Raw genomic sequence first — 24213 nt, 5'->3', positions numbered from 1 at the left:
GATGTTGCGTACTTCCAAGTTTTTCTCAGGCATCAAGTTAAGACTTTTTAATTGTCTCAAGTATTTGACTTATTATGTTGAATCCTGCTTATTTCTCTCTTTGACTGTTTAAGCACAGGAGGTTTCATGCCGGGTTGCAGGCTGGAGTTTTAGTCGTGGCAGGTTACCCTACCTCTTCCTGCACCCACAGGGGGGGCATTTGGCCTGAAGCACCTCATCCGCCCCCAATTTGTGCTCCTGCATGGGAGCTGGGGCAGTGAAATTCCCAGTGCATAAATGGTCTTTAAGGCCCCCTGTTGCTTTTTTATTTTGCTTTTTAACACTGTGTTCATAGTGGTGAGAGAGCAGCACAATAAAAACAAGATGTTTCTGTCCTACTTTACAATTGAGATGTAGCAGTTAGAATCTTATTGTGCAAGAAATTATCGATTTCCAGCCATTCCCCCTTTCAAACCTGGCTCCTCGGGAGTCTTTTAGATGAAGCAGGAAGCTGGACAACTCTCTTGCTGTATCACAGTGCAGAAAAAACGTAGTAAAGCTGCATTGAAGGACAGTGCTAAAATGAAGGATGATGAAACATTTCCTTCTGCTAGTTCTGTTATTCATTTTCATGTTTATCCTTTGTAAGCTGCCTATTTTCAAACTAAGTTTTTGATATAAAGCAAACTCCCTGTAATCCATATAGTAATTTCAGGCTAGCCTGGAATAGTCCCAGCTGGTAGGTTGATATAGCAGAGGCAGTAAGGCTGTCCAGACGGCTCTTGCCTTTTGACATTTTACAAAACGCCTCTTCAAAGTTCTCGAGTATTTTCAGTTCCTTCGGCTGATTTCATGCAGCTGGATTCCACTCGCGGGCATAAAGCAAGGAATGTTTTATGCACAATGCCCCACTGTTTTCTCGGAATAAAGCTGCCCTTCTTCCCTCCCCCTTGCCCGCCCCCACCACCACAAAAGGAGCTTTGCTGGGATTGCATAATGTTGGGGCTTGGCGGGAAGGGGGGGGGCGGCTTCCTCAGAACACGTTGGGTGTTATTAAATTCAGATGGTTTCAAATAGCCAAGATGGGCCCAGGGAGCAAAGTGATGAAATTGAACCATTTTGTTAATAGGCATTTCTGCCTCTTGGTTTCCCCGTCTCCTAATGTCCGGATTAATTGCCCTGAAAATCAACATATAGGTTATGATGTTTCCATTAAAGCTCAATTGAAGCTTGGTGAATATGGACGTTGATATTTCCCTATGGAATCGTCTTGTACAGTAAGTTCTCTGTAGGCTTGTTCAACCGTTCTGCGAGGCCACGCAGAGGCAAAAATGAATTCGGCTTCAGACATTAAGTCTTACTGTGATTCTGAAAGTGCTTTTTGGGGGGGGGGGGAGGCTTTTTCTTTCTCTGTATAGCCAGGCAATAACATATATTTTAAACTATATTATGAAATCTTTCAATATTTAGAGTTATAACTTCCCACTCTCTAATAATAACTTAAGATTAGAGAGTCACAACTTCCCATCCTCCAGGGGCTAAGATTGTAGAACTGAAAAAAATAGTTTTTTTTTAGTGGGCTGCCGTATACTGCTACAGTTCATTTCTGCCAAGTTCCAGTTTAATATAGTGAAAAGATTGGCTCAGAATTATTCAATATGAAATGTCTCGCAATAGTTATTCCTGTTTACGTAACAGATGAAGCAGTGGCAGTTACTAGAAGAGCTAGCAGGGTGACACTACAGCTCAAATAGTTTAGTTTGATTGTTGATAACTCTTGTTTTCTTCCATTATGCAAGAATTTCAGGTGGTATCTATGCACTGCCCAGAAACCGAATTGCATACCGTCACCAAGACTCCTGGCACTATGTACCCTTCAATCTTGCTCCGGAGTCTATGATTTGGATCTTGAGCTGTTTTTCTGCTTAGACCAGCCTTTCTCAGCTTTTTTACTATTGAGAAACCCCTGAAACATTCTCCAGGCTTTCAGAAACCCCAGAAATGGTGCAGAAGATGGTTGGGAAGCATAGCTGTGTACACACTCATCTGAGGTCCCTCCTCTTCCCACCCCCTCCAGGCCCATCATTGGCCATTTTAGGAGGTGAGGACTGGTTGGCATGACCATATATGGTTATATAACCTGACAAATGTTTAACTAATTTTTTAAAAATTAACTCTTGCCTATTCAGGAAACCCTTCCAGGGCTGTCAAGAAACCTCAAGGCTCTCAAGAAACCCTAGTTTAGACCCTATTCTGTTCCCCCTATTGTAGAGGTGGCTCAGTATCATAGCCTGCACAGGGGTCTGCAGTTGAAGAACCAAATATCAAAATTCTAAGGTAGAGTTCAACAAAGTTACAGCTTAAAAAAGCCGAATTGCAGAGCTCAGAGTATACAGCTGAACTGGTCACTGACATGCTGATTAATGTTCCACAAAATTTCTGCAGCCCAATCACTGTTGTCGCAAGTCATTTATCAGGACGTGGCACACATAAGGCCTCATGATAAGTCATAAATATGGACAGGATCCGTCAGGACTGTTGCTTTAGTTTTGATGGTTTACAGTTAGATGACTAGCAGCTGTTCACCTCTATCATTCCTTATCTGTAAATAGGGGATTCCCAGACTTTTGGTTCCTGTGGGCCCCTTTGGAATTCTGATAAAGGTTGGTGGGCACAATCACAAAATAGCTGCTGTAGGAAGTGGAGTCAATCACAAAATGGTTGCCAGTAGAGGTGGAGCCAACTAATAATAACTCTTCAACATTGCAGGTAAAAGCTCTGTTTAACAAGATATCATGTAATCTGTGCAGCCAATCAGAATCAGAATTTATTATCTTGTGGTCCGAGTCATAAAAAGCCAATTAGAAGCCTTGCTGGGCAGAAGGCCCAATGACTCCCACCTATTTTCTAAAAGCACTTGGTGGGCATCAGGCTACCACATTGGGGACCCCTGCTCTAAAGCCTTTTAGTTCCAATAACATTTTTTTGTCTCTTTATTTTTCACATGCTAGATATCCTAACATTCCAACCACTCTTTTAACTTAAATATTTCATTTTCTTAAACAGCCATATTTGATTCTGTGCAAAACCGCATAGGGGGTTAGAGCCACAAGGTCCAGTTCATTGGAAGACATTTGGTGTTGCCTTAGTGGAAGTGCCTAACCAGGTTTACCAACTCTTGGTTGGGAAATTCCTGGAAAATATGGCTCTCCCACAGCATTAGATTGTATCTGTTTAAATATGTTTAAAGGACCCCGCCAAATAGCTGATCCTCAGCCAAATCAAGACTGAATCAATTTGAGCTTCTCTGATTCAGCCCATTTAAACTAACGGGGATTGTGATTTGGTTCAGATAAGTCTTTAAATAACCTGAATCAGCATTGATTCAAGTTTTTTCAAGCTTGTCTGAGCTGAATTGCACATTGCTATGTGGAAGTAGCTTCCTATCAGAGGTTGCTGGAGGTTGCCTTAATATCATACCAGCTCCAGGGACTTGGCCAGAAAATAGTCTTTTCCATCACTTGCTCCTTCAAGCTGAATAGGTTTCGTCTTTTAGCTTTTGTCTCATGATAGTGGCTGTGGCTGCTGTGCCACGGATGTTCCCGCTGCATCTCTGCTTCTCACCTGGGAGAGGTAGAAAGTGGTCCTGAACACAATTGCACCTTTCAAAACCCATTAACTGTGATGCAAGGGTGCAATTCTGTTGATTTCATGGCCCTGTAAAACTACCATGCATCTAAACCGTTGCATGCTCTTTTAAAGCCTATGGACATGACCAGCCGGCCAAAACTTGTCACTCACAGAAGCCGATCCCACAGCTTGTCAGAACAAGCAACTTGTTGGTGGCCCAAGGCATGGATGTGGACTGGTGGTGTCCAAAGTGGACTTTGAGTTTTCAGGAAGAAGCAGAGATAGGGAGCCTTTAATAATAGCAAATATATACAATTGGGGAAGGAGGGGAATCTTTTAAAAAGTAAAGGAAGTTGCTGGCTCATGCTTGCCATGAAAGAGCAGTTCAGTCTGCAGACATGAAACTGTCAGCCTTTGTCTTTGGGGACATTAATATAAAAAAAGACATAATCACTCTTATAACAGTACCGTGAGTGTGCATGTGTGGGTTATGCACATTTAGATTGTTGACCTTTTCCTGGCAAAGTGCTCAGTAGTCTGGGCTATATGGGAGCTATGAAAGAGGATGTTGTAAAGAGCTTTATACATGCATTGACCAGAGGCAAAAAGAGGGGGGGGGGAATCTCTTGCTGAAAGATTTAATTCTTGCATACATACAGGCTTTGTGTCATATCCAGTGGGACATCCTGCCAGAGAAGCATTAAGTTTGAGCTTTCCAGCAACCAATTCCCCTTTTAAAAAGTTAAATTGCTTCCTTTCCTGCCATCTCTTGGCTGGGAAGTTTAAAAGCAAGAGGTGCAATCTAGTGTGAATTTAATGCTGACTTTCTGGGAACAAAGTTGATTATTTAAGTCTTCTTGAGTTCAATGGATTCTTTGAGGGTCCCTTATGGATGGAAAAATGTTTAATCTGCAAAATTGCATCTTTGTCTAAAGATGGGTACAGAAACACTTTATTGATTCGATGATTTAATTGAATGTAATTGAATGTTTGCATGGTCTGTATACTGCATTGGTCAGATTGCACCTGGAGTCCTGTGTGCTGTTCTGGAGGCCTCACTTCAAAAAGAATGTGGACAAAACTGAGAGGGTACCAAGGAGAGTGACGAGGATGATCCAAGCCCCTATGAGGAACGGCTGAGGGATTTGGGAATGTTCAGCTTGGAGAAGGCTGAGAGGGGACATGATGGCTTTCTTTAAACATCTGAAAGGTTGTCATGTGGAGGAGGCAGGGAGTAGTTCTGGCTGGAAGCAGAGGATAGGACCCACTGGCATGGCTTTAAATTATATGTAGAACTGCACTGGCTAGGTCACAGGGAGGGAAATTTCACAGTCCAAGTAATTCAGCAGTGGAATCAGCTACCTAAGGAGGTGATGAGCTCCCTCTCACTGCCAGCTGCTGGACATGAATTTATTCTGGATGCTTTGGGCTGGGGTTGGACCGGTTGGCCTGTATGGTTCCTTCCAACTCTACGGTTCTATGATTCTAATTCTAATTTTTCTTTTTTTTTTTCCAGTAGCGTAAAGGTATCCCCTGTGCAAGCACCGGGTCATGTCTGACCCATTGGGTGACGCCATCTAGCGTTTTCTTGGCAGACTCAATACAGGGTGGTTTGCCATTCCTTTCCCCAGTCATTACCATTTTACCCCCCAGCAAGCTGGGTACTCATTTTACCAACCTCGGAAGGATGGAAGGCTGAGTCAACCTTGAGCCTGCTGCTGGGATTGAACTCCCAGCCTCATGGGCGGAGCTTTCAGACTGCATGTCTGCTGCCTTACCGCCCTGCGCCCATATTGCTTATGTAAATATGGGTTTTCGGGTGATGCCTGCCTGGATCCAGTTCTGTTGCTCTGGTATTATCATAAGGAACTGTCAGCAGGGGCCTTGGCAGGACCTAAGGAGGTGCAGGGATTTATGCCAGCCAAGTTGCTCCAGCACTAGTGTTGTGCGTTTTCACCAGCTTGCACTCCTCTTAACAAATGAGCAGCTGTGCTTTCGTACCAGCTGAAGCTACCGAATGGTTGTCTTCAGGGCCAGCCTCTGCCTACATAAGAATATTAAACAATAGTCTTAATTAAAAAAGCATTCTTTGTATTTAGCTGAGGCACACAGATGTTCCAACAGGCAATCATAGGAGAACTCTAGAGGGGCCTCTGTGTTAGTTTGTTAGTTTGTTCCAGTAAATTCAACAGAGTCTTGTAGCGCCAAAGCACACACTTTTTGTATGGCAACCTTTCTCACCTTTTTTCCTTTTGAGAAACCGCTGAAACATTCTTCAGGCATTGAGAAACCCCAGAATTGGCACGATGGAGCAGAATATGGTTGGGAAGCAGAGCTGTGTACAGACCCACCCTAGGTCCCTCTCCTTCCTACCCCCTCCAGGCCCATCATTGGCCGTTTTAGGAGGTGGGGTCAGGCTGACACGACCATATATGGCCATATCACCCAATAAATGTTTAACAGCTTTTTTAATGAACACCCACCTTATAAGTCCATCAAGAAACCCCAGGGTTTCATGAAACCCTGGTTGAGAAAGCCTGGTGTATGACATGCATCTGAAGTTGATTTAGATCACAATAAACCCATTAGTCTTTAAGAGGCAGTCTCTGCTGTTTATGGGAAAGGAAACTGCCTCTTCTCGCATGGTACTGGAAGAGTGTTATGTGGGTAAAGCAAAAGTTCAACAGGTATCAGTTAGACAGTTGATGCTGTCATGTAGGTATGCTCTCAAGGTCAGTAAAATAAACCTGTGGTTTTGACTTGATAGTTCAAAAGAAATTGACAAAATGTCATAGTCCTAGCAAATATGTGATGTTTATAGTGATCAAAATCTTGATGCTACCTTTGTTGAATTTATGCTAGATCTGGTCTAGTACCTGGTAAAAATACATCTGCTTAAGCCAGCCTTTTTCAACCTTTTGATTGTGGAGGAACCCCTAAAATATTTTTCAGGCTTTAGGGAATCCCAGAAGTGGTGACATGGCCCTTCAGAGAAGTGGACACTGAAATAATCTACGGGAGCCGGCCAATCAATTAATTGATCATTTACTATTTCCATTGTGGAGAAAGAGACCAGGCTTGTCGAGCAACAGGGGAAATGAGCTCCAGTGACCTCTAGTGATGTCAGTGGCTATCTGAATTTCCGAGAAAGGCTGCGTTACTCCCTGGGGTGCTTTTGTATGATCCCTGGCTTAAGCAGTAAGCTTTGCTTGGTATACTGAGGGTCCCACGTTCAGTCCAAGGCATCCCAAGATAAAAGGCTAGTGGTGATGTGAAAGACTAGAGCTCTGCTGGCAGTCAGAGCAGACAGTACTGACCTTGATCAAACAAGGGCCTGATGAAATATAAGGCTGCATCCTGTATTCATAGACCGCATAGAGCAGTGGTCTGCAACCTTTTTTAGGCTGCAGACCGGTGGGTGTGGGAGGGCGATCCGGTGACTGCGCATGCGTGTTTGTGCCATGTGGGCCGCATGCGCGGCGGTTTCGCAAACGCGCATGCAGCCGCACTTCCCTCTCCCCCTCCTCCCGCAAAAAGAAGCTTGCGGCCTGGGGAGGCGGGGAGAGGGAGCTGCGGCCTGGTCCCGGGGACCACCGGCATAGAGTACATAAAGCATAGGGTACATATAGGCTGGAATCTCCATCGCTGGTTCTCCTACGGTATCATGAAGAATCCTGGGCTGAGCCAATTATCTCTTGCATTAGGGAACAGCCTATAGCTGAATAGTGAAGCAGAGGCATACTGTTTGGAAAATCCCAGGATCTAATCCCCAGTTAAAAATTTCCATAGTGGCAAAGACTGCTGCCTGGAGAATTTGGGACAGCCAGTACTGGTCAGAGTTCACTAGAGCTCCCCAGGGGGTCCCCAGCCTTTCCCCTATATCAAGGATGGCCAAACTGTGACTCTCCAGATGTCCATGGACTACAGTTCCTATGAGCCCCTGCCAACATGCTGGCAGGGGCTCATGGGAGCTGTAGTCCATGGACATCTAGAGAGTCACAGTTTGGCCACGCTTGCCCTATATCCTGCCTTAATGGACTCTGCCACAAGCTCATTCCAGCATTGATCTTGGGGTGGTGCTCTTGCATTTATTATTATTCTTTTTATATTCATTTATTTATGTTTGGATTTATATCCCGCCTCTCACGACTTTTGTCACCTCGAGGTGGCTAACAATTAAAACCATAAACTATATCCCTTAAACCCCATTAAAACAGCAGAACAGTACACATAGTGTCCCATAAGATGGCGGAAAACAATCTACCCCAACCCAACTCTACTGAATCCAGCCAGAATGTAATTCGACTCTTAAGCTATAATTATAGTCCCAGGATGCTCGGCTAGGGTGGGACCCTTGATTGAAACTCCAGTCAATCCCCCCCTCCTTCCAGCCTCAACCAAATGCCTGGTGTAAGAGCTCTGTCTTTCAGGCCCTGCGGAACCTAGACAGTTTTGTCAGGGCCCTTAGCTTGTTATATCAGGCTGGGGCCAAGGCCAGGCAGATTTCCTGGGGCCCCGGGACAACCCACAGATTCCTACCGGCAGAACAGAGAGCCCTGCGGGAGCCATAGGCAGACAAGCGGTCCCTCAGATAGGTAGAACTCAGGCTGTGTATAGCCTTGAAGATTAAAACCAAAACCTTGAACTTGATCTGGAAGCAGGCTGGTAGCCAGTGCAGTTGTTTCAGTACTGCCTGAATGTGAGCCCTCCAAGGAGTCCTAGTAAGGAACCTGGCGGCCACATTTTATACCATCTGAAGTTTCTGGGTCAAAGACAAGGGTAGGCCCGCGTAGAGCGTATTACAGAAGGTCAGTCTGGAAGTGACCATTGCATGGATTACTGTGGCCAGATGGTCCAAGGACAGGTAGGGTGCTAGAAGCCGAGGTTGGTGCAGGTGGAAAAATGCTGTTTGGGCTACCTTCATGATCTGAGTCTCCATGGTAAGTGAGGCATCAAAGGTCACCCCCAAATTCCTGGTGGTTGATGCCTGAGAAAGGGGGGCAAAGACTGAAACATGCTCCTGCCTCAGACCAACTCCTTTCTGTCTCCCCCTCAGTCCTCCTCAGTCATGGCAAGGAGGCGTGGCCAACTGACATCACTTCCATCTCCTCGAAGCCTGAAAAATATTTCAGGAGCTCCTCCATGGTCAAAGGGTTCAAAAAGGCTGGAGTAAACAGTCATGGTTTGACAGGACAACACTCTGACTTAATATAAGGCAGCTTTGTGTGGCCTTCAGAAGGCAAAATTCCACTTTGGCTCCAGATCCCTTTCTGCAGTGGTTCCTTCTTTCCAGTAAGACTGCTCCAGAGAAGGTAATGTGTCCACAATTCATCTTTCTACCTCTTCTCCTCTTTCCTTATACAGCTCCGGAGGATGTCTATGTAAAGCTGGAGTGACGGGTCTGAAATGTACCGAATGTCAAGAAGGGTATTCCAAGTTCAACAAAAGCACTTGTGAACCGTGTTCGTGCAATAACCATTCCAAGAACTGCAATCGTGAAACTGGTAAAGCAAGGGCTGGCAGGGTGGGAGGAATAAGGCAATGGAAGGGTAGAGAACGGGGTTCTCTTCTTCTGTGAGATTTTGTGGATCATTATTTTATGAACGCGTGGTAAAAATGTATGCATAAATCGACCACACTGATCTGGATTGCCCAGGCTACTCTCATCAGATTTTTGAAGCTAAGCAGGATCAACCCTAATCAGTATTTGGCTGGGAGACTTCCAAGGAATAACAGGGTCATGGGGTTGCCGTAAACCAACTGTGACTGTTCGGGCCTCCCACAGCCCTCCTGGGTCTCCTGAGTGGGATCTTGGACTTCTCCACCTCCACACCCCGAAGGACAACCCCCCCAACCTACTAACTGCAAGGGGGAGCCCCGAAGCAATCCGGCAACAGCCTGAGAACCCCATTGCAAGCTCAGCCAGCGTGACCCAACAGGAGTTCCTGGTGTGGGGAGCCGCTGTGCTGCTGAACAGTTGGTTCCCCGTCCATCTCATGAAGCCGGTGACTGAATGGGGGCCCAGATGCCAGGTTCCCTGGGGTGACAGGAGCTCAGAAAGGCACCCCTGGTTGAGCCATGCCATGCATGGTCAGACGCTTGGCTGGGAGCCGGGTCATGGTGGAGTGGCTGGGACACTGAGCAGATGAACGGGGTTGAAGTAACCTTGTAGGGAGGAAGTAGATTAGGAGTAAGGGATAAAAGGAGCACTGGTGGTCGGTGAAAGGAAGATGAAAGAGGCGAGAGAGAAAGATATTGATAGCAAGCAAACAAAGGAAGGAGAGTGGGAGAGATGAACAGACATTGGGAGAAGCCTCTGGAGCCAGGAATGCTGAGGAGGAGCCAGCCGGCTCAGAGCGCAGAATCCAGAACCAGAGTTCAACAACTGGCATTTGTGTCAGGGGCAGTGTTTGGCCTCCTAAGGACAGGGTGACTGGCGAGACCTCTCCCTTCCCTCTGCAAAAGTCCCAAATAGACAGTTCACTTCCCCAAGGGGGTGCTAAAATGTTGACCTGAGTCAGTCTTCTTCTCCCCCCCACTATAGCTGATGGCCTAAACTCCCAGGGGATGCTCTCCAAACCTCACAGTGACAAGATTTTATTTATTTATTTTTGGATTTTTATTCCCGCCATTCCCGGAACCGACTCGTGGCAGGTTACAATGGTCCATAGTTTTAAAAACCCATTAAAATATCAAAACTAGGACATAAAAATCACACACAAAAAAACACAAGAAAACATGGTGATGTCCCCTTACTAAACACATCAACACTTAAAAAACACTCTGTGCCATTTCTAGAAATCTATATATGCTTGGCTCAGGCAGGACTTGCTAGCTAGCGTACCCCAGAGCCACCTCTGGTGACTTGCTCCCAAAACAGTTGAGCCCATCACATTTTGCTAACAACTTTGTTAACAACTTCTGCAGGGAGAGAAATACGTCCACAGAAAGCCTGCATGTGTCATTTCATGTTACACACTGTAAAGTCAATAAGGAGATGTATATATTCATTTGCATATGCTTTGCTGTTGTTGCCCTCAGGTCTCGGTGAATCCTGTAGGGTTTTTAAGGCACGAGATATTCAGAAGTGGCTTGCCGTTGCCAGCCTTGATATCACAACCCTGGTATTCTTTGGTGGTCTCCCATCCAAATGTTGACCAGGGCCACTGCTGCTTGGCTTCCAAGATTTTATGAACTTGGGCAGATTGTGAGTGGGTGGGCAGGAAGGGATGGGCCAGTGTTTGTCTCTTGGGACCCTTCCTTGCATACCCAGGGAATTGCTGATCGCCATTGTGGGATTGTATATGAATTTCCTCCAGGCCAGGCTAGCTTCTGGAGATTTTGAGTGGGGGTGGGGATCACTTGAGCATGAAATTGGGGTCACTGTGGATGGGCAAGTAGTTGTGAGTGTCCAGCATTGTACAGGGGGTTGGACTAGATGACCCTGGAGATCCCTTCCAATTCTATGATTCTAAGATCTGGCATGATTGAGCTAGCCTTTACTATCCAGGTCAGGGCTTCATATACTGGGTATTTGGAAAATTTATAGATGTGTTTTGGGTGCCCTCTAATGGCTGCCTGGAGCATCAATGGTATTTTTTTTTAATTGGAGATATATACTGTATGGCAGGGGTAATCAAACTGTGGCTTTCCAAATGTCCATGGACTACAATTCCCATGATCCCCTGCTATCATACTGGCAGGGGCTCATGGGAATTGTAATCCATGGACATCTGGAGAGCCACAGTTTGGTCGCACCTGCCAAATAAAGAGAGAGACCAAACATGCATTTGGTGATCTGTTCTGGAAGTATAAAGTCCAGTCTCAGGATATGACGAGTGGGAGACCCCATTACACCTGAAATCTAATCCTTAAGCATCTTCATTCTCTTCAGCTATTATAAACCTCTGCATTTCTGTTTTTGTTTGTTTGTTTTGTTTTGTAGGCATTTGTCTGGACTGTCAGGGAAACACCGAAGGTCCTTATTGTGAAAAATGTAAAGACCAGACCTACCGAAATATCTCACATCACCACGAGTGTCTCCGGTGCCCCTGCTCTACAGTGTTTTCCACTGGTAGCTGTCATATAAGTAAGCCTGTTCTCTTAAAATTTACATTTGACCAAGAAATGGCATGGATATTGTATTCCATGTATATTTAGAGAGCAACACTTTGGCCATCTCAGCACGAGATGAATAAAATGCAGTTGCTGCGATCGGAGAGTCCATCTCTGACTGGCAGAATCTGTTCAGCTCCCGGATATGTGCCTGTTCCTCTACTTTTTCTTCTGTCTAGGTGCTCCTTCTTTCTTCTAGTCTTCTGTTTACAGTTCTTCTGTTGACTTCCAAATATATTTGTGCTCTTGCTTTCATGTTAGCTTCCGATTCTCTCCACACACCCCATGTCTCGGTTTTCCATTTGGCAGCTCTCCCACATCCACCTCCTCTACATTTCTTTCATTGGAGGTGTCTGTCTTATTCTCCTTCCACCGTGTTGTTCACTGCTTAGTTCTCATTGTGCTGATCAGACTGTCTGGGCTGTACCACTTCGGACCACAAGGGGGAGCTCTTATGACAGAATGCTCTTTCGCACTGTTCTCCTTCCCTCCACATAGGAACCTAGATATCAAGAGTGGGGGGAAAAGGGTTGTATCCTCACCGCTTTCCTCGACATACTACTTTTTACTTGTTTGAGGTGGAGTAGTCATGTAAGCCCCCATCTGAATCGGAATCGCATAGAACTGGAAGAGACTGCAAAGGGCCAACCAGTCCAGCCCCTCACTCTCACGGGGACTTAAAATCACAAACTCCTGATAAGTGCTTGTCCAGTTTCCTCCTCAAAACTAAATGCTGGCAGGGGCTCATGGGAATTGTAGTCCATGGACATTTGGAGAGCCACAGTTTGGCCTTACCTACTCTACAGGGTCGCCATGTCAGCTGCAACTTGAGAGTGCTTTCTATCACACCATGTGCTGCCTCAGAAACATTTGATAGTGCAAGATGTATATTAAAAACATTTTAGATAAATAAATAGACCAGTGCTTTGACTTATACAGCAGCTTCCTATGCTCAGTTTGCAGACAGAAAAATGGTGGCAAGGTTCCCAATGTCGCCAATGGCTTTGTTTTTCCTCCCCCCAGAGTCTGGTCACCACACTCCAAGCTGTGACAAATGTAAACCTGGCTACACGGGTGCCCTCTGCACTCAGTGTGACAACGGCTACTACAACTCGGACAGCATCTGCATAAAATGTCAGTGCAATGGGAACGTGGACCCAGCCCGATCACCACGGGTCTGCAAGCCGGACACGGGAGAATGCATCAGTTGCCTTTACCATACGGCAGGATTTCATTGCGAAATGTGTCAGGAAGGCTACACCAGAAATCCGGAAGGAGGAAACTGCACCAAGAAAGGTAACGTCGTCTCCCGCCACTCATGTCTCCCGCCATGACAACAAGCAAAAGTGATGTGGAATAAGAGAGATCGGTGCCTGGATTGACTGATGTTTCTGTTAAAAAAACGTAGGGTAAGGGGGCAAAGCAGCTGTGCTGGGGGGGGTTACCTTTTCTCTATGGTGTTTTTATAGTTAGATCGGAACCTTTGCAACGCTACTATCAGCCTCATAGAAGAGAAAAGGCAGATTTCCCACCCTACAATGATGAATCAAAGCTTGGAGGACCATCAGATTGGGAAAACAGTGTGAGACCAAAGGTTCTACCAGGCTTTCTCAACCAGAGATTTGTGAAACCCTGGAGGTTTCTTGATGGCCCTGGAAGGGTTTCCTGAATGGATGGGATTTAATTGATTGATTATATATATTTTTTAATTTGTTAAACATCTGTCAGGTAAGATAACCATCCCCCTTTCCCAAAATGGTCAGTGATGGGCTTAGAGGGGAGGGATTAGGAAGGAGAGGGCGCCAGGTGGGTGTATACCCAGCTATATTTCCCATCTGTATTCTGCATAGTTGTGCCACTTCTGGGGTTTCTCAAAGCCTGAAGACTATTTCAGGGGTTTCTCAATGGTAAAAAAAGTTGAGAAAGGTTGGGTTATACTCTGCCTTTGTGATATATTCCTCCATACAGTTCTGGTGGTTACTTTTATAAATATGAAAAATGTGGTTTAGCCCCTTGGGATTTCTGATTATGGATGCTAGTTCCTGCACTGCTGACTTAAAACCATCATGATGCATGCTTTAGGGAAAAGGTTGGGATTTAGAGGAATCCACTTTAGAATCCAAATCATATGAGCAATAATATTTGTGAACTGCTGTTTAGAATGGTGCATATGTTGTGAAATTTATCATGGGGTGTTGACTGTGGCCTCCGCACACCCTAGTGGTTTGCATAGGCAGGGCTGTATGCCTTGATAGATCAGTTTGGCCAACTAAACCTTTAATCATTCAGCATGATTTGTGCCTCTGACAAATCAATTTGTGCGATGACAACGAGCAAACACTCTGCAGGCCACACAAATGCCACAAATTATGATTCAAGAAGAAAATCTGTATCTAAAGCTGGCAGGAACAAGAGCAATTGTTCCCCAAACTATAATGAATGGCAATTGCAGATGAAATCTGCTTGCACAAAAATGGCCACCTTAAGACCCCAAAATTTATGATGCAGGTCAAGCGAGTAAAGAGTGTCCTTTATACCAGTGATCCGCAACCTTTCTTAGGCTGCGGACCGTTGCGCCGGGGTGCGGGGAGAGGGCGACTCGGGGCCTCGCGCGTGCGCGGCAGCCCCGGCGCAAACGTGCATGCGCGGACTTGCCATGCGTGCGTGTTTGCGCCCCCGGACGCAAATGCGCACGTGCGGCAAGTCTGCGCGTGTGCATTTGCGCCGCCGGCATGCCGGCGGCCGTGGCTCCCTCTCCCCGCCCCTCCAGGCCGCTAGGAAATCGGCCGCTGAAGCAGCTGATTAGCTTGCGGCCCGGCAAGCTTCTCTTCCCGCCCCCTCCCAAAGCAAGAAGCTTGCTGGGCCGCAAGCTGATTGGCCGCTTCGGCGGCCGATTTGCTTGCAGCCTGGCGAGCTTCTCGCTGTGGGGGAGGGTGGGAAGAGGGAGCTGCGGCCCAGCGCCGAGGCCTTCGCGGCCTGGCACCGGGCCACGGCCCGGGGGTTGGGGACCACTGCTTTATACTTAAGGGCCTGTCATTAACGAGAGCTTTTATTAACTAGCTGCAGTACCAGACTAATGTCAAAGCTTGGTTAAATGCTAATGTTAAAAGCTTAGAAGTATTTGCTATAGGAACCCAAGACAACAAATGTCACTATTGCATTTCTGTTTGGGGTTTGCTTTTCCATGCTTTCTGTTGTTGAGATTGTGACAAAAACCTGGGAAGAAGCTGATCTCTTATATCTGTGGTATCAAACCCACTTGTCTTTTTTTTTTAAACTTGTAGAACCCATTTCTGATCCAGAAGGCAGAAACCTCCTCCCTCCATCTCCAAGCATCAGCATCCCTACATCTTTTCCAACGAGGGCTCTCAACAGCACGTTCGTTCAGACGACGGTGCCATCTGTTTTCCCCATCAGCTCCTCCGACAACAGCACTTCCACTTTAGCCGATGTCTCGTGGACGCAGTTCAACATCATCATCCTTACGGTCATCATTATTTTGGTGGTTTTGCTGATGGGCTTTGTGGGCGCGGTCTACATGTACCGTGAATATCAGAACCGGAAACTGAATGCCCCCTTTTGGACCATCGAGCTCAAGGAAGACAATATCAGCTTTAGCAGCTACCATGACAGCATTCCCAACGCGGACGTCTCCGGCTTGTTGGAGGATGATGGGAATGAGGTGGCGCCCAATGGCCAGCTGACGTTAACCACGCCCATGCATAACTACAAAGCATAACAAAAACTGAAAGATCTATTTTGAAGCCTCTGTGTGGATCAAACTAATACAATGTTCAGCAGGAAAGTGCCACACAGTGGTGCCACTGATCTGGGCAAAGAAAATGGAGGCACTTTCCCTGCGTTGGCATGGCAAAGCTTTGTTGACCACCAATGAGGGTTAGGCAGCAGAGATACTAGAGGAGTTTCAGGTAAAGATTGTATTGGGTTCATAATTTCCCATCAAAATGGCATTATGGACATTAACTTGTATTTAAAGGGGGGTGGTGTATGCGCTTTGAAATATATTTTTGTATAGAAGGACAAAGGAGGCATACCAAGATGCTATCTCATTCTTGATCAAAAGCGATGTTCGCTCTGGAACCTAATTTTTAAGCTCCTGTTTTGAGAAGTAGATGGTGACAGTGAACTTGGAGATGGATCATTGATATTTTTTGTGGGGGGGGGGAAGTACTTTCATGGTCTGATAATTTAACTATTTAAAACACATGAAGAAAAAAAAAGAAGTCACAGCTGTTTCTTGGAATGGCTAAAGACTTCCCGATGCTTACTCACACCAATCAAGGATTTTAGTTCTCTTCTGATACCCAGTGCAGAAAAGAGAGTCATTGTTTATTAAGAAGTGGATGTGGTGGATCAATCTCTCTTCCTTTTCTTCAACCTTCCTCCTGAGGTGATGATTCTATTTAAAATGGAAGGATCCCCCCTTATTTTTGGTTAGCTTTAATGACCTTGGATCGAGTTCAAGAAAGCGAAACGTTGCAGTGGCAGCTTCCCTGTCCTAAGCAGAAGAAGTATGTATACGGAATGTAACGAGAGATTCCTCGGCATCGTATTTGTAACTATTTGTACAAAAAGATCACAAGTCATATTTTATTCCTTAAGATTTTATCTGTACAGAGGCTCGTGACATTGTAAAAAAAAACAAAACAAAAAAAGCAAAACCAAACCAACGGAAAAGCAAGTATTGTTTAAAAGAGTTGTAAATTTAGATAGCAATATGGCTGGAGCTGGGTCTCCGGCAATGGTTCGTTGCTAATTGTTCTTCTTCTGATGATACGAATTACATTTTTGTCTTTAAATTGATCATTTCCCTTGCTGGTTTGAATCATGTTTTCCCTCTTTGCCCCTCTTCCCTTCTCTATGAACAAGGTTATTGTTGAGATGCTGGTACATTTTTGGCAACCAGATGTGACTATTGGAACATGGAGGCTTACCCCAAATATGGGAATTTTTCACTTAAGTTCTGAGAAATTGTCTCAAGAGCATACAGTGGCCCTGCCAGGATAGGATCCGAGTGTTTTCTCCCATTGACTTTCCACTAGTCAAGTCCTTGGAGATCTGTAGCCTGACTGTATGTCTTTAAAAACTTATATCAAGAGGAGATGAAGGACAAAAGTCAATCAAGAGTCAGGAATCTGACACTGTTGGGTGTGTGCACATCTTTTCCACCCTGCTGATGTCCCAATGTAAATCTTTCCCTGGAAGTTCTGAAATCATCTCAGCCCCCACCATTTCCTCCTCCATGTGTCCCAAGCTAGCTTTTAAATTTGCATGCATGGGTGGGTGATGGAGGGGGGTAATTTGGGTTATTCACTATCTTCAGGATATGTAACAAAGGCATGCACTCGGTAGTAAAACTGCCTGGTAACAGGGTTGGGTTGAGGAAGTGCATTGGTCCCTCTGTTTCTGTGTTCAGTTGGGTCCCACATTTTAGGTTGCACACAATTCGAGCAAAGTCAGCAGTCTAGGGTGCTTCCATCTTCTGCTGGTCAGGGATTTCCAGTTATTCCCCTCTGGACATTTCTATTAAGCTGATGTTGACTTCATAATGAGCTGAAATTCTTAGCACCGAGAGAGCCTATGAAGGGATTTGCCACTACATAGCCTTGAAATGAGACGTTAGAAATACTAAAGGTGTAAAGAGGCTTAGGATGGGACTCTAAATTGGCCTTTTTCAGGGGGTAAACCATGTTGATCTGCAACAAAAAAGATTAGAGTCCAGTAGTACCTCAGAGACCAAGGGTGTAAGCTTTTGAGAGTCAAACTCCCTTCATCAGATACAAGGTTGTGTCTGACAAAAGGACCTTTGATTCTTGAAAGCTCAAATCCCCCATATCTTGTTGGTTTATAAGGCACTATTGGACTTGAATCTAAATTAGACTTGAATAATCTGCTCTGGAATTCCAAATTCATAGCTACAAGCTGAGGGACGGCAAGGAGCACTATGTTACCTTGGGTCTTTGTTTATGAAGTCTCTTGGTTGGAACATGAAACACTCTTTATTCTTAGCATTTAACATCTATTTCCAGCTGCACATAGTGACTGTCCTACATGACAGCCCTTTCACATCCACCCGCGATCAATTAGCTCTGTTCCACCTGGACTAGGATGTTCTTGTTTTCATGGTCGCATGATTGGTAAGGTCCTTGAGATTGGTAAGGTCCCTATGGGGGATATCTTTTCAAAATTTGGTGCTCTCCTCTCTACTCCTTTATGGTCCTCGGGTGAATTGTTATGGGAGTAAAGGTTGAAGCCCATCCATTGGCTTCATATAGCAGTAAGGATTATTACCCAACTTCCTTCCACTAAGTGTTGTTAAGGCCAGGGGTCATCAACCCCCAGTCTGCGGCCCAGTACCAGCCCACGAATGCCTCGGTACTGGGGAGCGAAGGCCTCGGGCCCAGGCCACCCCCATCTGCAGTGAGAAGCTTGCCAGGCCGCAAGCAAAGTGGCCGCCCCGCTCGCAGCCCGGCGAGCTTTTCGCTGCCAGAGGGGGGAAGAGGCAGGCGCAGCCGCCAGATGCAAATGCACAAGCATGGAGCTGCAGCACATGCACGTTTGCGGTCCCAGCAGACGCAAACATGAATGCCCGGCAGCTCTGCGCATGCATGTTTGTGTGGAGCTGCCAAGCGTGTGCGTTTGTGCCCTCTGGTGGGACGCAAACGTGTGTGCGTGGCAATTTCACGCATGCACATTTGCGTGGCACTGCCTCCCATGTGCATGTGCGCCCTGCCAGCGGGCGCAAAGACACATGCGCAGCAGTGCCATGCATCCGCAGTTGTGTGGCACTGCCACGCGTGCGAGGTGCCCGGGCCGCCAGCTCTCCCCCACCCCTGGAAGCAGTCCTCAACCAGGAAATGGTTGGGGACAGCTGGTTAAGGCCCCTTGCAAAGCCTCCTTGTGTATATTACTGTTGATGAGGAGAACTACTTTTAAGGCTCCTGGATGCTTTAGGCTGATCCTGCATTGAGCAGAAGGTTGGACTAGATGACCTGTATGGCCCCTTCCAACTCTAGGATTATATGATTCTTATCCTGGATACTTTAGGCTGATCTTGCATTGAGCAGGGGGTTGGACTAGATAGCTGGTATGGCTCCTTCCATGGTTTTAGTAATTTATGTACTTTGAAAGCACTTTGCTTGCAGTATCCAAAGCATCCAGTATGATAGTGATCGCCCCTGCCTTTGAAGCCCAGGCTAGCCCGATCTCATCAGATCTCAGAAGCTAAGCAAGATTGACTCTGGCTAATATTTGGATGATCGACTTAAAAGGAATACCGTGGTGGTAATGAGGAAAGAGGCAATGACAAACCATCTCTGAACATCTCTTGCCTTGAAAACTCTACAGGGTCATTGTAACTCAGCTGTGACTTGACAACATTAAAAAAGAAAGGAAGAATGAAGAGAGGATGTGTATTCTTTGGTGGAGCCCCTGCTTTGCACACAGAAAACCCCAGATTCAATGCCTGGCATATCCAGTTAACAGAACGTCAAGCATTAGGGAATGACCATTCTCCGTTCAAGAACCTCAAAAGCTGCTGCTACTTGTAACCGAATAAGAAATCCAGAGCCACAGGTCAACTAAAAGTGGGACATCCCTGAAGGGACACATAGCACATGTGTAACCTCCTCTAGTCCAACCCCCTGCACTATGCAGGACACTCCCAATCCTACTGCTCATCTATTGTAGCCTGTCACCCCCTTGAGCTTTCGCAGAATCAGCCTGTCAGTTAGATGGCTATCCAGCCTGTGTTAAAACATTCTCAGAGACGGAGAACCCACGACCTCCTGAAGAAGCCTGTTCCACAGAGAAACTGCTCCAACTGTCAGGAACTTCTTCCGGATGTTTAGACGGAATATCCTTTGGATTAAGTTCATCCCACTGGTTCTGGTCCATCCCTCTGGGGCAAGAGAGAACAACTCTGCTCCATCCCCTATGGCAGCCTTTTAGACACAATAAACTGAAACATTTGTGTCCCTGTAGATTAGACGCAAGAAAATGAAACTTATGTATCCTTGTAGAACAAACTAATACAAATGATTCTGACTCCCAAAATGGGAGTTGGCAGATCAGACCCCTGAAGTCATAAGAAGTATGTCTCCATAGTATCTGATAAAGCTTATGCCCTGGAAAATGTTGAGTCTAGCAGCATCTTAAAAACCAACCAAGTTTTACTCAAGATCTGAGCTTTTGTGTACATGTACAGTACTTCAATGTACCTGAGGAAGTGTGCGTGCACACAAAAGCGTATATATCTTGAATAAAAGGTTAGTTTTTAAGGTGCCACTGGGCTCAAACTTTGTTTTGCCACACTTCAGGCCAATAAGGCCTACCCACCTGAAGCTACCTGGAAAATGTTGTCCGTCTCTATGGTGCTACCAGACTTGACAAATGTCTCTGGTTCATCAACAGAGATTGGCAGGGATGAAGAGGAAGACAAGAAGAGCTATAGAGCAGTGGTCCCCAACCCCCGGTCCAGGAACCGTTACCGGACCGTGGATCAGTCTACTGGGCCGCGGCTCCTTCTTGTCCTCCTCCCTGGTTGTTGCCTCAGGGGCTGCCCTGCCACTCTGCTGCCGGCTCACCTTTGGTGCTCTCCAGCGGCCACCATGGCTGGGGCTCCCCCTTGGAGTGGCACTGTGCAGCTGCTGCTGGCAGCGCCCCCCAATGGGCAGCGGGAAGTCAGGGGCACTGAAGGGAAAGCAAGTGGAGCAGGAGTTCAGGTGGCGGTGGTGACGTCCCTCGGCAAAAGACTACCCCCCGCCCCGGGCATCAGTAAAATTGTCAAGCGTTGACCGGTCCCCGGTGATAAAAAGGTTGGGGACCACTGCTATATATAAGCCACAAGGCAGAAGCTCATTTGTTAGTAAAGTCAGTGTTGTAGTCTTGCATGTCAGTGAACTTTGGCATTTCTAGCACTTTTTTCCTCATATTTTTTTTTAAATGAGCACTCTGCAATCTTACTTGTTTTTCATGTTTAAATTTCCCCAATAGTACTTGGCATTTGTATAGCACTTTCAGATATTCATAGCACTTCACAGATCATCTTTAATAGCCCTGTAAGGTAGGTTGTTAAAAGAGTAGTTTGAGCTTGAGAGAGTAGCAGAAAAAAGAACAATGCACTGATGCCCTAAGCTCCTTTTGAAGGAATGACCAGTTGCACTCTCCTCCTCCTCCTCCTAACCTCCACCGGCCCCATATTGCAGGGCTTGGAAAACGAAATTGCCAAAGCTGAGAACTATCTCCAATAGAAGACAGTTGTGTAGCTAGAGTAAGAAAAGTTTTATTATGGCCTCTCTGCAAGGCATTCTGGGAAAACAGACAATAATAGCATCCCTCTCCAATAATGCTTATGGCATTTGTATAAAATGGTTGGCTTTTTTGGTAGAGTGGGGAAGGAATCACTTTGATTCTGCATTCTTCCACGTGTAACATTTAGGCTGGATTGCTGTTATGTGCCCTCAGCTTTCACAGTTTGAAAGGAATTCAGAAGCTTTTGTTAGAGCAGAGTGCTGCAGCTCAGTTGTTAGCAGCAAAACTGAGAGTAGCTGTTTGAGTTACCTAGCAGTTTCAGGGTCCAAATTTAGGTACCTGTTTTTAATAGTCTGGAAAACAGATGCATTTTTCCTCTCCATTTTTTAAAAAAGCTGAAAAATACTCATGTTTGAACAGAAAAATGGCAGGAGAGAGGACACTTGAGAGTTTCATTTTGTGTCCAGCTCCCCATCACACTCCCTACAAGATGCTTTCTCATCTGCATGGGAAAAGATCCAAGGGAAAGAAACCCTGCCCCTCTACCATTCTTTTGCTGAAGTGAACAGCCTGAGGCTGCTTTTCATATTTAAAAAGTAAAGTTACACATCTGATAAATTACATGACGCTTGCTCTTAGAACATAGATCCAGAGCCAGCTTGTTGAAGTGGTTAGGAGCGACGGCTTCTGATCTGGCAAGCAGAGTTTGATTCCCCATGCCTCCACATGCAGCCAGCTGGGTGACCATGGGTTCCTCACAGTCCTGTAAGAGTTGCTCTCACAGTGTAGTCCTGTCAGAGCTCTCACACAGTGTCTGTTGTGGGGGGAGGAAGGGAAGGCAATTGTATGCTGCTTTGAGACTTCTGATAGTGAAAAATGAGGTGTAAAAACCAACTCTTCTTCCTGTTACCCTGGACAGAACTGATTGTACAGCATAAGATCTCTGGCAGTTCCTACCATTTTGAACTCTAACTGGGAGAGTTTGTGGGCAAATTTTCCCTCCAAAATCTCTGGGTTGTAAAACAAATGTGCCCACAGGATTCTCTTCGGAAATTCCACACATCCCCAATGAATAAATGTCAATCTCATTTTTTAAAGGTAAAGGAGAAGGGACAGATAGACCAAAGAAGACCGGTCCTGGGTCTCCAAAAGCATGTAAGAATTTGGTCTTACTGTGCAGAGTAGCAATCAGTCATGCCAGAATACAGTATTTGCATGCCTTTTGTCATATTGTTGGAACACAAATAAGGAATAAGTGAAAATGTCCAGAGAACGTATCTTCAGAATGAAGAAATCATATTTGGGGAAAAGAACCTCTAGATTACAGAATGATTCCAGATAAAGCAAACCCAAGCAGCTATGCCCCCACCTCCCAAATTAAGCATGGGCACCAACTGGCTTGTTGGGCCTACCTGTTGCTGCCAGCTACTTGAACATTTGCCTAAAGAACATGCTGCATAGACGTCTCTGAGGCGATCCTTTTTAGAGGGCAATCGCAAACAACTGGCAAATTAGATCATTTGTCCATAGTTGCAAAGATGTGAAGGTGAAGGAATTACAGAAGACATTAGGAAGCAGCAGGTTCTTAGGTAGCCCGTTTGGAATCTACTCCCCTAACATCCAATTTATGTCATTTTCCTCCTAAATCACAGTTTGTCCCAATCTCTGCCTTTTGGGGATGCATGGTTAAAAAATTGTGGGTGTGAATTGCCTGAGTTGTCATTCTTCAGCTCTCTCCCCTAGAGAGTTTCTAGTTGTTTAACCTCTGCATATTGGGTGATACGTTTTGCCTTTGGAGCACGTGTGGACAAATGCATGCACATGAACACTAATGCACTGTGCTGTGCGCAGCTTGCCCTTTTGCACACAGCACTTGTCAAGGTATATTTTGAACTGTCAGCAACATACTGTGTAGGACAATTATGTTCCTTCTTCATAGATACAAAACTAACAGCCTCTTGGCTTTTAAATCAGTGGGGGGATTGGCTCATAATGAATAAACAAGTACAGTATCCAACTGATAGTGAAGAATTTTAAACCATATGCAATTGTTAGAGAAGCTGGGGCTTGGGCTGTTATTTGATTTAAGAATTGAGATGTTCCAAGCACGTTAATTGTTCTTACCTGTCAAATACTGGAGGGATGCTACAGCACCTGGGAAACGTCTACCAGAAGAGCATTAAAAGCTCAAGATCAGGAAGAAGTCACATGGAGAGTTCACATAGAGACGTTTGACTCCATAGGAGTTATCATCGACATTCAGACAACATGACAATTCTCAGTTCAGACAGGCAGGGACCTGGCTTGTGTGCCTTGCTGATGGATGGAGTGTACCTGAAGCTCTCTTGCGCTGGAAAGCCTTCACTCAGGCTTCAGTTTTCTGTGACCTGTCAATGCAGGTGCCTTGACAAATGGGGGTTTGCTTCCCTGTATAAGCCAGCATTCTAAACTGTTCCCAGTTTAAAAGCCTGGATCTAGAAAGGAAACAAACTTCGGTTTGCCCAGGCCAATAACCTTTAGACATCATTGGATTTTGATTTGAGGCTTCCATGTAAGCACCCGAGTGTAGCAAAAAAACACGTTCATGTCCATCATGAACCAACGGAGGTTTGCTGTGTCTCCATGTGGCCATTGGAATCACTGAATAACGGATGCCTCATTTAGCACAAGCAGAAGATGGAGGTACAGAACGTCCACAACACCTTTTAGCGCTGCTATGTCATTATTTCTGTTCTCTGCATCCTCTCCAAATTCCTGGAGTTTCCTCATGTTAAAACATTTGGGTTTGTGGTACAGATGTGTACTTTAAGGGATGCCATTTGAGAAATATGTAAGGAAACAGTACAGTTGCCATGTTTATATGGAGAAAATTGCAACAGATGATTAATCTATGGCCTTACATCATGCTCTGGCTATGATCTTAAAACATATCTGTGGAGAATTTTTGAGCTCTTTCAAGCCGTGTTCTCAGTAAATCAGGATGACAGTAAATGAATCACAGTCCAGAAACAAAATGATCCATGCAAGTGGTGAGTTTTGCATCCACAAAAGTCCCTTCCCTGAATATGCATTCTGTAAACCTGAGAGGTGGACTGTCTTAGTTATGAGTCAGTGATATTATTCAATAGCAATCATGCCCAAAGAGAAACAGCAAGACAGCTTGTAGTTCAGGTTCTTAAATTTCTCAAAATATTATCACTAGAAATAACTGTGAAC

At 45.5% G+C, this 24213-nt stretch overlaps 1 protein-coding gene and 1 long non-coding RNA gene across 2 annotated transcripts in view; one reads left to right on the top strand and one right to left on the bottom strand.

Annotated features, from left to right (window-relative positions):
• Positions 1 to 16548, top strand: part of MEGF9 (multiple EGF like domains 9) — an 84410-nt gene extending 67862 nt beyond the window's left edge. The window contains exons 3-6 of the mRNA XM_077305316.1: positions 8974 to 9113; positions 11555 to 11698; positions 12748 to 13020; positions 15009 to 16548. Of these exons, the coding sequence (XP_077161431.1) occupies positions 8974 to 9113; positions 11555 to 11698; positions 12748 to 13020; positions 15009 to 15463 (1012 nt within the window). The 3' untranslated portion in view covers positions 15464 to 16548. The remainder of the gene's footprint in view (positions 1 to 8973; positions 9114 to 11554; positions 11699 to 12747; positions 13021 to 15008) is intronic.
• LOC143821404 (uncharacterized) overlaps positions 1 to 24213 on the bottom strand; it is a 64467-nt gene that overhangs the window by 33622 nt on the left and 6632 nt on the right. The gene's annotated exons all lie outside the window — the stretch shown is intronic.

Source organism: Paroedura picta, chromosome 12 (genome assembly GCF_049243985.1).
Source record: "Paroedura picta isolate Pp20150507F chromosome 12, Ppicta_v3.0, whole genome shotgun sequence".
Taxonomy (NCBI): domain Eukaryota; kingdom Metazoa; phylum Chordata; class Lepidosauria; order Squamata; family Gekkonidae; genus Paroedura; species Paroedura picta.
The sequence above is the reverse complement of the archived record's forward strand: the minus strand, read 5'-3'. Positions and strand labels throughout refer to the sequence as shown.